We start from the raw sequence: 14,332 nt of genomic DNA, 5'->3' as shown, positions 1-14,332 counted from the left end.
CCGCTGGGTCAAAACAGCCCAATTGCTGGGTTCGTCCCTATTTTACCCAGCACTGGGTTATATTTAACCCAGCATTTTTTAGAGTGTAAGAACTTTTAAAAAAATCCACCAAATGTAATAAAGAATGATCATAGATTACAATAAAATGCCCCTTGTAATATTTTTTGGGTGTAGTTGGTGATGATGTTGTTCAGGTAACAGTCATAATTGTTCAGATTTAAAACGAATCTTATAATTTCAAAAACTTATATTTAAATATTTATATAATAGGTTGCAGGTCTACAGTGAACTGCTCAACAGTTTGTGGTTTTCAGAAACAAAAAGGAAAGGTCATGAATCCAGATTTCACTGCCTGACACCATTTAGCTGAATCATTCTCCTATTTACTGCTGTAGGGATGATTCAGCGGAATGGTGAAAGGCAGTGAAAATAGTTTCATGAGCCTTCATGCATTCATGGCATTCATTCACTGTATGCTGCTTTAATGTGGTCTCTCCACTGGAACGTGCCGAGACCTCAGTGTATACACACTTCACTTGTGGAAGACCAGCCGCTAGTATGTACTCATGGGAAGAGTACGTGAATTGGTTGGTGTGTCCAATTAAATGTAGACCACACACTGCTTACCAAGTGTTAACACAAACCCGCGTGCTAGTACAGAAACGGTACAGATCTGTATAGATCTCCGAAGGAATAACTAAATAATAAATAACGAACGCTGTTGTAAAACGCTCAAGTTTCGATTCAGAGTGCCTATCACTAGCTCAAACAGAAGGAGTTCCCGGAAAAATCCCATATTTGGTCATATACGTAATCTTCCATGAGACTATACGTCATTCTAAAGACCGGCAGAACCAATTCCCTTAAAATGGGAGGGGCGAAAACTGTACCGTTCTTGATCACTTATTTATATTCTGGTGAACACTCGGAACCGCCAGTCTGACAGAAAGATTGAATTGTACTACACATACCAGAAAACATTATTTTTGCGTTTATTCTACCTCTGTCGGCAATATGAACATTTTAAACGTTGACAGATACTGTTAGACTCCCCCAGGCGTATCGTGGTGGATTCTACCGCTTTCCCGCAATAAGGTGGATTTTTAATTTGCTTTTGAATTTCGCGTAAACTGTCGGCGATATATAAGGAGGAGGGACCTTTTTGGGAAAGCAGACCCAGAAAAGTAAGCAGCGACACAGAGTTCACAGAGTTAGTCAACAGTTTCCTCTGGATTACTGAAGAGTCAACGGCATACATGTACAACTACGGAAACCTGGGCAGAGGAATCGATCGGACCTTCCCAGATAACGGCTCTGGATCAGGCTCGAGCTCTGCGACTCTCGCGACAATCTCTGCCACAACTCCACAACAACAGGTAGGCGTCTTTCTCTCATATCTATTTAAGTCATTTGTTATACTCTTAAAATTCAAGATGAGTATGAGATATGTATGAATGATAAGTTACGGTATCATTTTCTAAATTGTTCATTTAAGACAAAAAGTAACATTTTAATCATGAACTTTAACATATCATTATGCTTTAATGCCCAAAATATCATTTATTTAGAAATTAGTTGTAATTCATATGTCTTAACATACCATTATTTATTTAGAACACGTTTTAGATGTCTTCTCTGTGGACAGAGTAGATTTAAGAGCCCCTGTTTAGGATTAATGACCTAATAAATATTGCCAAAACAGACAGTAATAATAAGAGATTTAATGATTCAGGTTGGTGTTTATATCTGGGTGTTTCTGCAAACACAACAACAATGGGGTTTTGAGTCATAATGAGATATAATAAAGTCTCCTCCCTAAATATCTAATGCCACTGCGTTGGTAACTTATGATATATTGTCTGTCTCTTGTACTTTGAAGCAGAAATATTCCGTGGCAGGATCCAGTCAGTTTGTGCCCAGTCTCAATGACATAACTTCAAACCAGGACCTTCAGTGGTTACTTCAGCCCTCCATTCTAGGCACCCCGGGACTATCCAGAGCACTACGACCATCCTACCCACTGCTGCCAAGAATCCCATCTATGAATCCTCAACTTTCCCAATCACATCTGTCCCGGCCGGGTGTTATTAGAGCAACTATGGCTGTTGGCAGCTCAACAAGAAGCAGAAATTCTGAATATGTAAGTCCAATTTAATAGCTGTCAGTCTGTCTACGTGATGAGTCACACCGGGAGACTGTGACGGCATGTTTTTCCACTATGTTCACCTGCCATCCTGTCCATTTCTGCCGGTGGTCTTGGCCAAAACCAGCCACATGCGTGTAAATCTGAAGATGAGGCAGGCCCTAATCAAAGTGTGCAAGACCCAAAATGTGTAATATCCTGTTGTCTGTAGTGTGTGGCTTGGCTGTATGTATGAACATGTTTGCTGGTACATTCAGGGTGTTATTTAAGTTTGAACTATGTATTCAACCGTAAACGCTAATTTTGAATGTTCAAAAAGACTGACTTACATGTAATGATCTTATAGTATGCTATTTACAAGACAGCATGAAACCCAGAGATGCTCATTCAATATTAACTCATGAAATCCTGCCTGACTCATGCATCCAATAGCAGGGTGAGAGTGAAATAATGAGACCGGAAATGGGATATCATGTGATTCACTGGAGTAAAATATTATGACTCATACTTGAGTCACTAGTGTGTTTGCAGGTGATTCATCAATATAAGGTCAGGAAACTGCATATGAAGTCCACAAAAGAAAGAGAGCGTGAAATTAATTAAGGGAATATAAACCGATTCATAATAGAGTAATTGCAGAGATGAAAATTGCAACATTGCCTCAAAGTATTTGGTGAATTGGAAATGAAATTAAAAATCTCATCCCCTAGATGGCAGTATTTTCACATGTTTATCAACTATAAAAATTTAGTTGACCAATTAGGTCGGATGGTTCTAATTAGACGGTTTTAAAATTATAATTTTTATAATATAAATTGATTTTATTTATTACTATTATAATTTCTTTTTTTACTTTTTAAATATTTATTACAGGTGTGTACAATGTCAGACTACTGCATGAATATTATATTATATATAATATTTTACTATATTTGCTTTACTTTCTCACTCCAGCTATCCCCTGAGGAACTTGAGCGGCGTAGAATTAGAAGGGAACGTAACAAAATTGCTGCGACTAAGTGCAGGAATCGTCGACGTGAACTGACTGACACATTGCAAAATGTAAGTTCATTTTGCTTAATTTCCATGTCTCCTTTCAATCAAAATGTCTTTGCATTACTTGGACCCGAATTGAACATTTGAACTCTTTCCTTTCACAGCAAACTAACCAGCTAGAGGGTGAAAAATCACATCTGCAGAAGGAGATCGCTGAGCTTCAGAAGGAGAAAGAGAAGCTTGAGTTGGTCCTTGAAGCCCATAGACCCATCTGCAAAGTCCAGGACTCGGACTCGGACTCCAACAGTGACCTCCCGACACTGAGTGGAATCAAGATTGAGCCTGTGGACCCTGATCTTCCTGGACCTTCAAGAGAATCAAAGAGTCACGCCAAGCTTAATAAACCCAAGCCCAAAATTACCATCCCACCTCCAGCTTCAGCCTCCATTGTCACCAGCGTACCTCTGGAATCAGAGTCTCTTCATACTCCTGTCCTCATCTCCACTCCATCTCTGACCCCTTTTATTGCCAGTCTGGTCTTCAGCTACCCCTCTTCTTCACTGGATACCAGCTCTGCGACTTCATCCCAAGCTCTCAATCTTGCCGGCTGTCACAGTACCAGCCAGTCTTCTCGTAACCCTCAGCCGTGTGGCGTCGCTCATCGCCGCAGCAGCAGCAGTGGAGATCAGTCGGATCACTCTCTCAATTCACCATCCATCCTCACCCTTTAATTTCTCATCTGCTGTGCGGGAAAGTGTTTATGATTTCCAAAAGTGACCTTACTACTACATGCAAGCATATATGTTGTGCTTTTACCTGTGTATTCTGTTTACCTTTTATTAATGGCAATTATCAAGCAACTTGAATGCATTATAAGAATACAGAAGCACATGTTAAAGGTGATGTGTGTAACGTTTTTGACGTTCAAACACGTTTTCCTATCCCAGCATAGTAAGGAGACTCAACTATGCCATTCGTAGGCATGAACCAATAACAGATGGAGTACGTTTTCAGGAAAAGGTATTTTTGCCATTTCATTTGGTGACGCTAGTGGAGTAGAAATTACACACTTCACCTTTAAGCATGTGTAGTGCAAAGTGAAATGTATTATCATCCTTCATATGAAGTAGACTGACATTTTTACAGCACACAAGTATGTAACACTGAAAAGAAAACCGACTGACTTTTAAGCCACAACGTTGGACTGTAGTGGCATTAATATTAGTATTATTGATTTATAGTAATTTACTTCAACTACATATTTAGTAGTTACAAATTTGGCCTTCTAGCAAAAGGTTTAAAGGTTGCTTTGGGATTGAAAGCACAGTGTAGATCTATCACCATTATGCCTTTCAGGAAGGGATGTCAATTACTTCAGGAAAGCCATTTTTAAAGAGAGTCTATTACGTTATTTATTATTACGTTACCAATTTGAGAGTTGTTAAGATCTCAACTGAAATGTGGATTAGAATTTTGATCGGTTATACTATCTTGCTATGCACATGTTTGTGGATTTACACAATGTAATGTCTTGTTATTTTATGTTTTTAATCTTGGTTTTAAGAAACACAGCGTTATAATAACAGTGTATGCTGAATAAGCTAGTTTTAAAGAAACTGAAGGGATGCAGCCTACCTGGTTCTTCACATACAATGTCTGCAACACCACAACCCAACACTGAGAATGTGCACTTCAATGACAGTTCACTGTTACACTGGTTACAAAAATAATATTTTACCTTCACGAAACACTTCAACTGTTACTATACAGGATGTTTTCTCTACAAGTGCAAAGGTGTGTGATTCACAGGCCAGTAGAAGTAAACTATATATACTTTATGCTGTATTGCGTACACTACTATTGCTTGACCACATGTAGAGTTGTATTTATTTTTGAAAACAAGATATTTTTTACTGATTTGATGTTAGTTCCTTTAATAAGGAGAAATGTTGCATGCTATTTAACATCTAATAAACAATTACTGAAAATATGTGCTGCTATTGGGAGTATAAAACAATGTTGTGATCCTGTTTTGTAACATACTAGAGTGCCTTAAAATGAGGACTTCTATTGATTTTTATACTGTATGAAAAATATCAGTTAAAGTTGATATATAGCCCCCTTATAGCTGTAATTTTATTGCAGGGGGTACATAAATAATATGGCAATGAAGTAAATGTTTAGCAAGTGATTATATAGAAAGCAAATCTCTCGCAGCACACAGGGGTACAAGGAGGGAGGAAATGAGAGGTTGAGCGCACAGTTTCCTCCTAGGATGTCCTGATGACAGAAATGTTCAATGAGTCATAAACACATTTGCCTCTGAACTGAAACCAGCTGTTAAACACCATGTTGATCTTTAATTGTTGTACGAAAAAATTAAAACAAATAAAAATCTGCTCTGGATAATTTTTTTTTGTTTATGGGAAAAATTCACACGGTGAGAGACATACTCTGTGTGACAAGCATATGAGAATATGTATGAAAAGATCCTTGTCACTTCATAGCCTGTGGTTACAAAACGACGATCAGACCTAAAGTGCCCCTATTGTGGGTTATGAAAGGTTCATATTTTGGTATTGCGAGTTCCCACAACAGGTTGACATGCATGCAAGGTCAAAAAACACTTTCATGGTCTTATAATCAGTGTTGGGAAGGTTACTTTGGAAATGTAATAGGTTACAGATTACAAGTTACCCTATTTAAAATGTAATAGTAGTGTAGTTTTTTCAATTACTTTGTTAAAGTAATGTAACTGATTACTTTTCTAAATTTCTAATGAATGTTTATTTGCAACTGTTAATCATTTTCAAACATTTAAACCATGCAGGGTTAACCTTACAGTAGTGCTCAACACTGTTAGACTTTCAAAATCCTTCCTCACTTGAATTAAGATGATCAAATTTGAACACATCCACCACAAAATCAGACTTTAGTACCGCCTTTTACTTTAAGATTGATCTGAAGTTCAATGCAGATTAAAATCATAAGAAATAGTTTACTGATACTGTTTTTGAAACCAAATCTTTGCATAACTACAGGAAACACTGCATCTAACAAAAAATTGTTAATTAAAAAAATAATAAATAAAAGCATATACATCAACTTAAATACAGTTATCTAATAAGCATGTGTCCTATTCTGTGTACTAAACTCCTGAAACATTGGTGTCTCTTTGTATATGATATGACGATAGTTTTCTCAAAATAAGTAAAATACTCATGAAGTGACTCAGAGCAGTTCTAGAGATAATTTTTATGTGTTCATGTACTCATATATTGAGGCGGCAGAGGCTGAAAACAACGCAAGCTTCAGTAGGCCTATGTGTAGTAAATAAAACCGCATGTCTGCACCATTAATTTCCACGAGGGGCGGACTGGGAAAAAAGAAAGAAGAAAAAATAAATCAATTAAATCTGTATGTGGATGTGTGTAAATATTCAAATGTAATCCCCTTTGTAATCGTTAACATTTTCATAAGTAACTGTAATTTAATTACACATTTTTTCTTAGTAACTGTAACTGATTAGTTACATTTATTTTGTAATTAAATTACGTAACGCTGTTACATGTAACTAGTTACTCCCCAACACTGCTTATAATATGCATTTATTTTTACCTTATTTGCTCAACGACTCCCAAACGATTCGCTCAACGATTCATTTTTCCAAACCCTTCCTTTGCGTGATGCTAATCTGCGGTGATTGGTCTCATTTTCATTTCATCATGCCTGTGATGCCTGATAAAGCAGCGTTTGTGAACGCAGTACTACTTTGTGTACAGCATTACTGGGGAAACAGCTATTTTACCGCTCCAAATGCGGCACCTAGAGGCAAAGAATGAATTTACATTTTCATTCAGACCAAGCAGAAATCAAGTTTTCCCAGGTCTGCGCGTGCAACAAGTGGACGGGCAATATGCTAATGTTTCATGTTGACATCAACATGAAACGGCTTGGGATTCGCTTTAAAATTGACTAATTTAAATGACTCAGAGTCGACTCTTTGTTTTGAGAGACAATAACATTATACAGGGTGTACTTTCAGATTGAAAACTTTGCAGGATGTTTTCATTCACTTAGAGCTGTGACACACTGCATGAAAGGTAATTTTCAAAAATCCATAATAGGGGCACTTTAAGGAACAAAAGTAATAAAGTGAAAGAACACGTACGTTAAAAGAGGCCAAGACATTTTGAATATAGCTACAGAGAACAAATTAAAAAAACATGGCGACCCTATTTCCTCCACACTGTGCCCTCTGTTATCGCTCTGAGCCACTTAGAGAAGACATGAGAACATATGATTGAGATAATGAAGAGGGAGTTTGTGCGGAATGAACTGGCAAGCACATGTTTTGCTGAAAGGACCTCAGTATGCCAGTCTCAGTGAAAGTATTACTGTTCTGGCTGTGTAAACAGCATGCCAAAAATAAACCAGTGACACATCAATAAATTAGGGCCTGAGCTACAGCATGACTAAGACCTCATTAAGACATGACTGGGAAATTTTCATCCATGTTATTTAGAAGTCCTTTCTGAGCTGTAATATATACTTTAACACTGTAAAGCCTGACATATGAAATGATTGTCGTGAAAATCTATTTTTTCTTCTTCTAATGGAACAGTTTATTGAACAATTGAAGTTTATTTTTATTGAACATTTATACAATCTTTTTTTTAAAGCCTCATCAGCTACCAAAAATATGTTCAAAAATTGGGTTTCTATCATTCTCATTAAGTTATGAAAACATTTTCTAAATGTTCTCTGAATGTTCAAAATGCCCAGTTTTAAAAAAAATTATTCTAAAAACATTTTTTCTTGGTTATACAAATATTAAGGGTACATTTCATTTGATTATTTTGCAAACATTAGTTTTGAATGTTCTTTGAAGATTCTAAAAATAGCAGTAACATTTAAAAGACGTTGGCCAAATGTTCAACTATAATGTTTCAGAAGAAATACATTCCATTTAAATTTTTTTTTTTTGAGAACATTATTAAAAGGACAGATAACTTTGAATGAATGTTCTATTAACATTACAGGAAGAACATCTCCATTAAAGGGGTCATATGATGCGATTTCAATTTTTCCTTTCTCTTTGGAGTGTTACAAGCTCTTGGTGCATAAAGAAGATCTGTAAAGTTGCAAAGACTAAAGTCTCAAATCCAAAGAGATATTCTTTATAAAAGTTAAGAGTCAACCATGCCTACCTAAAACGGCTCGTTCTAGCATGCCCCCACATATCTACGTCACTATGTGGAAATATTAGCATAATGCCACCCAAATGTGCACGCAAAGAAAGAAGGCGTGGTTTCAGTAACCACAGTTAGTGTTGAAGCAGCATGTCAGGGAGACGCTGTGTGATTCAGTGCGAAATTTATAGGCCAATTTATTTGGCCTTCCGGAAGTAGATGCAATTAGGAATCATTGGTTAAGATTTATTTACAACAGAACAGCACAACCCAGATGTTCGAATTTGTGCAACGCATTTTATGGATGACAGTTTTTTGAACCTAGAAGAGTACGAGGCTGGCTGTGCACAAAGGCTATTTCTAAAAATAAAAAAAGGGTCAATTTCTACTTTGCTATGACAATCTGGCGCTTCTGAATCAGCGAATGTAAGTATGTTTTGTTATTAGTTTAAGTATTTGCTTTTGACTGTTCAAATGCAGAGTTTTGTGCAGCGCAGAGTAACGCATTGTGTGTGTGTGTGTGTGTGAGGGGAACAGGGTCACATCACAGGAGAGTGAACTGCCTGTCAGAAATCATAGCACGTCAGCTGTCTTAACCGGGGCTTGTGTACTGGATCATCACTGTGTCTGTCACGCGACTCTGTTGAACTGATGGTAAAACTAACGACATTAACTGTCTTGATATTTACTTTGAAAGCTGAAGCTCGCAAAATAGCATCATATGACCCCTTTAAGAGAACATTGCCAGAATGTTAACCAAAGTTCTTAGAACGTTCCCAGTTAGCTGGGATATTGAGTATTATATTTTATAAATCAGGATTTTATGGCATATAGCTTGACATAGGAGAATATGGTACTCACATTCGAAGAGGAAAAAAACACCTCAGTTTTATTCAGAGGCCCAAACTGAGCAAAAATATGCAATTTTGTGAAGTTAATTAGATTTATATGGCCAAATAGTATGATGAAATTCTGATAGCTTGTAATGTAAATCAATGAGAGCTTTATAACAGTATAACCGGCTACTTACATAAAATGCACATAACTAACCATTGTCAATATAATATATCTCCGTAAGATGATAAATGCTTGGTTTTATGATCAAAGCTCCATAGTTTTCATTGTGCAACACAATACAATGATGATTGAGAGATGTGCACGTGTTCCTTAAAAAGCCATTACACATTTCACAGCAGAAAGACACATGTACCCTGACCTGAAGGGGGATGCATTTAGAATTAAATTAAAAGGCCTTTCTAAAAACAATTAACTATCAACATTTCTTTATATATATATATATATATATATATATATATATATATATATATTCATGCAGAGTGAAAGCATGAGGAAAAAAGACAAGAACATGGTGTGTCAGTCAAGTGTATTTAAAGCTATCTCACTCACAATGAGCATAGCCTGAAACAAAGCAAATGCTAACCAATCAGAGAGCTGGGTCTTGTAGCTATAAAACTGCAGTCATAGAAATAATACTGATCATATATTTGGATTTAAAACATGTACAACAGAACAATACTATGTAGGAGGGTCTTGTAGTATGCAGCAAATACAACAAAAATGACTATAATAATAACAATATCTAGCACAATAATATTAAAACTACATGTCAATGTTTTCCCCTCCAAACATCAGTGTCAATTCAGTGTATATTAATTAAAGTCTTGTCAAAGCAACAACTGAACACAAAAAGCTTTGTACAGCTGTGTAATTAAAGTGGGGTTAATGCAAAAGATAGTTCATTTTGGATTCAGTGCACAGCACAGCAACAGTTTAGTGGAGCACACATCACTACATCTAGTGAATTATACTGTCCAGTTCAAAACAAACAAGAAAAGATCTCATATTGTAAAAAAGTGGTCTAGTAACGTGCATTTCCAGTGAATCATTCTTGGGCCTCCATGATATAGCCATATTACGTCAAAAAAAATCTGATCTGCTTACAATGGAGGCTTTGCTTACCACAATCCTTTGATACTACCATTTCCTCTCCATTGCTGAAAAAGATTCAGTGCTTTTTGTAAATGATCTTAAACAGATCACTACATGGTATATGGCTCTAATCAGTAAAAATGTGAATCTCTAAAGATTCAAGATTCATTGCAGCCCTGTCATAGTGCATTGTTGGAGAAACATCAGCACGTGAACAGATCAGTGCACAGTAAAACCTGGTACAAGTTAGCAGTATGGTTAGTTTCTCCCTATGTTGTTTAAAATGTCAACCCCAAAACTAAATATTTTGCCCCTATCTACAACCCCTGTAAGAGATAAGAGGAAACATTCCTGCAACACTTGGAAAATCATACATTCAAATAATGCTACTAATACAATAAATAGGCCTGCTGGAAAATCTGAAGCTTTTGGAACATGGTGGATGCTTTCTAGAACGTTCAAGCTGTCCAAGGCCAATTGGCCATCTTGGTCAAAATAGTTTTCGACTAGCTTAGACCAGGTAGAAACCAGTCACCATCTTCCAAAAACAAACCTACCATCTTAAAAAGAAAGTAAATCAAAAATGATTTATTTACATTCCTTGCAAACCTGTATGACTTTCTTCTGCGGAACACAAAAGAAGATATTCTGAAAAATGCCTCAGTGTTTTTGTCCATACCAGTTATTCCCCAATTTTTATATTTTTGCCATGCAGCTGAACAAAATTGACCTAAAACAACTTTGACCATTCACTAAGTACCCCCTTAGTTAATACTTTTATAATTTAACAGCTAATTCACATGATGTCCACAGGTTCTCTGACATGCAGGTAAGCAAATAAAATATATATGACCCTGGACCACAAAACCAGTCATAAGTAGCACGGGTATATTTGTAGCAACAGCCAAAAATACATTGTATGGGGCAAAAGTATCAATTTTTCTTTTATGCCAAAAATCATTAGGATATGAAGTAAAGATCATGTTCCATGAAGATTTTTTCTACATCTCCTACCGTAAATATACCAAAACTTAATTTTTGATTAGTAATATGCATTGCTAAGAACTTTAAAGGCGATTTTCTCAATATTTATTTAGATTTTTTTGCACCCTCAGATTACAGATTTTCAAATAGTTGTATCTCAACTAAATACGGTCCTATCCTAACAAACATACATACATAAATGGAAAGCTTATTTATTCAGCTTTCAGATGATGTAAAAATATCAATTTCAAAAAAATTACCCTTATGACTGGTTTTGTGGCCCAGGGTCACATATGTTTTGCCGAAATGTGTTATTTAGTATTACTTTTGACTGTTTATATTTTAAATGTATTTATTTAAATTTTTATTATTTAATTAGCTATTCGCTTGTCATCCACTCACAAACTCCTTGCAGTTCCCTTAAAGCCCCCCAGGGGTTTGCAAATCACTGGTCCACATGATAAAAGTCAATAGAGTCCAATTCTGCTTTAGACACCACTGACTTTTACTGTATGGATAAAATTGTTGTTCAAAATAAAAATTCTTCAACACAACTTCTTTTGTATTCCACAGTAGAAAGTCATACAGGTTTGGAACAACATCAGGGGGAGTAAATATGACAATACTTTCATTTCTGTGCGAACTATCCATTTAAGCTGGACGACCTTAGGCTGTCACCTTAAAGCTTAAAAATAATTCTGTTTTGCCTGGCACCCAACAATTTCAATCAAGTGTTAAAGGTCTGCCAACTATAAAATGTTAATCAATGAAATATAGAGAAACTGTATTATGGCATCAAAAGGCCATGAGTAATCTAGCCTACTTTAGAAGTCTTGGTCTATTTCCACTGAAATAGCTGAGATGTCATTGTCAGAAAATGTAAACTACTGTAGTAGACATAAAAAGTCTCATCATCAAGAGAGAAGGGTAAAGTAATATGGCTCTGCTCCTCTCCTTCAGTCATCTGGTGAACACACCAAGTGCAGCTGGTCTGGACTGCCAACACTCCCGGTGCTGGAGCTCCCGTCACCCACGTCCCGGGCCACCATACACGGTATGTTGAGATCCGTGGAGCCACCCGGGCTGGAATCACTTCTGCTCACGCACTCTTCCTCGAGCACCAAACAAAGTTCCTTCAGATCTAGGTTCTCCTTCACCAGACCGTCCTGCATCCGCTCCAGGTCGGCGAGCTTCTTGAGGTATCCGCCGAGGTCCTCGCGCATCACTTTAGCAGAGTGATGGCCGAATAGTTGCCACTCACGGGCGAGCTTCTTCACTTTCAGACGGTCGTCGTCCAGAAAGCAGCACAAATCCCGAAGTTCCTGGTTCTCCTCTTGCAGCCTCTGGTTGATGACTTTGAGTTCCCTGATTTCAAGCAGATGCCCCTGCAGTTGTTTATTGACCTCCTTGATTAATCGACCGCGCTGTATGAGAGCGGACATCTTTTCCGATTCTTCTTTGCGGAGTCGACTCACCAGCTCTTCCTTAGAACAAGCCAGCAAGTCTTCATCGGACATCTTTGACAGCTCCCGGTTCAGTATTTCACTGTCGCTCCCCATATTGTACACAAATACACCGTCAATTGTTATTACAGCGGTTAAACCATAAAATAACTATTACGAGGCACATGAGATGTCTGTCACTTTAAATGGATCGCAACATTCCTCATCCATGCACGAAGAAAACGCTCCATTTCCTCTTCGCAATGCTATTTATAACCTATAATAAGGGGAAAACACACAATTCTTATATGCAAACTGTTTTTTTTGTCATGTTTAACGATTAAAATATCAAACACGTCCTGATTGTAACACACTAAACAGGCCTACCTCTCTCCTCGGTGCTTTAAATTGTAATTGGCAGCATTTATTTCTCAGTATTTAGCTTCTGGGAATCACTGAAGCACAATCGTGTTTGTTCCTGCTCCTCGGGTTGGGATGAGAGGTCAACACGGAGGTTTAAAATAATCCCCGTGGAGCATCTCTCCTCTTCTGTATTATCAGGGATCACAATGTCCGTCCGCATCCGTCTCTCCCCGCCCTAAAGCATTTCCAGTGCACTCCAGTGAACAACCACGGAGCTACTTAGTGTCTAAATAGGCAAAAAAAATAAAAAATTCCAATCGCTTGCGTTCGCATAAAACGCGTTGTAAATATGAAAAAGAAATAAATAAGTCGAAATGTAGGACAGGCTGGATATAGGCTACTAGTGCTGCATGCGATTGGTCGGTTTTACAAATAAACAATGTCGGATAATCCGAATGAACGACGCTGAAATGTATTGTGGCTGCCTTCGTGGTGATTCCTGAGGAATTCGTTGATGTTCCTTGAGATTACAGTGTTTCCTTTGGCGATGGTGGTGGTGGTTGGGGAGGCAGTGATGTCTTTCCCCATCTCCTGCTCTCCTCCCTTCCCTTCTTCGCCCCCTCCCCTCTTCCCTTACCGTAAAAATCAGTACTGTATCCTGGATACAAAACTAACGGAAAGGGTGACAAAAGCTTTTTCTCTACTTTAAGCCGAGGTATTTAGCCACATCCTTCCGCCCTGCTCTCCAGCACAATTGCTAGCACGAGGACATAACAATGTGGGGTGTTAACCAAGGCCTGGGGTGAGAGGGGGGTTGCTGGAGTGAGAATGGAAACAGGCCACAGTTTCGGATAAACGAGAGGGAGGGGTGAACAACGGCATGCAAGACAATAGGGGAGAGGTGCAGCAGTGTTGAAAATATATACTTGTGCCCTTTGGTGGATTTCAATGAGAGTTAAAGGGATAGTTCACCCAAAAATGAAAATTCTGTCATTAATTACTCACCCTCATGTCGTTTCAAACCCTGTAAGACCTTCGTTCATCTTCGGAACACAAATTAAGATATTTTTTGATGGAATCTGAGAGCCGTCTGACCCTGCATAGACAGCAATGCAACTGAAATGTTCCCAAGTCCAGAAACGTAGCAAGGTGATCTGTAAAATAATCCATGTGACATCAGGGGTTCAACCGCAATTATACGAAACTACGAGAATACTTTTTGTGCGCAAAAGAAAAAAAATAACGACTTTATTCAACAATTC

At 37.7% G+C, this 14,332-nt stretch overlaps 2 protein-coding genes across 3 annotated transcripts; one reads left to right on the top strand and one right to left on the bottom strand.

The window, feature by feature from the left end:
- The first annotated feature begins 939 nt into the window (after positions 1–939).
- On the top strand, positions 940–5,366 carry LOC107601105 (fos-related antigen 1-like). Of its 2 annotated transcripts, none has more exons than XM_016293132.1 (4): positions 940–1,376; positions 1,883–2,140; positions 3,098–3,205; positions 3,304–5,366. In XM_016293132.1, exons 1-4 carry the CDS (start codon positions 1,257–1,259, stop codon positions 3,868–3,870), a joined length of 1,053 nt encoding a protein of 350 aa, XP_016148618.1. In that variant the 5' UTR covers positions 940–1,256; the 3' UTR covers positions 3,871–5,366. The 2 variants fall into 2 exon arrangements, with proteins under 2 accessions (XP_016148618.1, XP_016148617.1); XM_016293131.1 differs by having other exon boundaries at positions 1,880–2,140.
- Positions 5,367–12,088: 6,722 nt separating this feature from the next.
- Positions 12,089–13,703, bottom strand: LOC107601094 (coiled-coil domain-containing protein 85B-like). Its single transcript, XM_016293114.1, has 2 exons — positions 13,095–13,703; positions 12,089–12,984 (listed from the first exon to the last, which is right to left on the bottom strand). The coding sequence occupies exon 2, from the start codon at positions 12,822–12,824 to the stop codon at positions 12,222–12,224; it is 603 nt and encodes a 200-aa protein (XP_016148600.1). The 5' UTR covers positions 12,825–12,984; positions 13,095–13,703; the 3' UTR covers positions 12,089–12,221.
- Positions 13,704–14,332: the final 629 nt, after the last annotated feature.

Source organism: Sinocyclocheilus grahami, unplaced genomic scaffold, assembly GCF_001515645.1.
Source record: "Sinocyclocheilus grahami isolate Dianchi unplaced genomic scaffold, SAMN03320097.WGS_v1.1 scaffold299.1, whole genome shotgun sequence".
NCBI lineage: Eukaryota > Metazoa > Chordata > Actinopteri > Cypriniformes > Cyprinidae > Sinocyclocheilus > Sinocyclocheilus grahami.
This window is presented reverse-complemented; position numbering and strand designations above follow the sequence as displayed.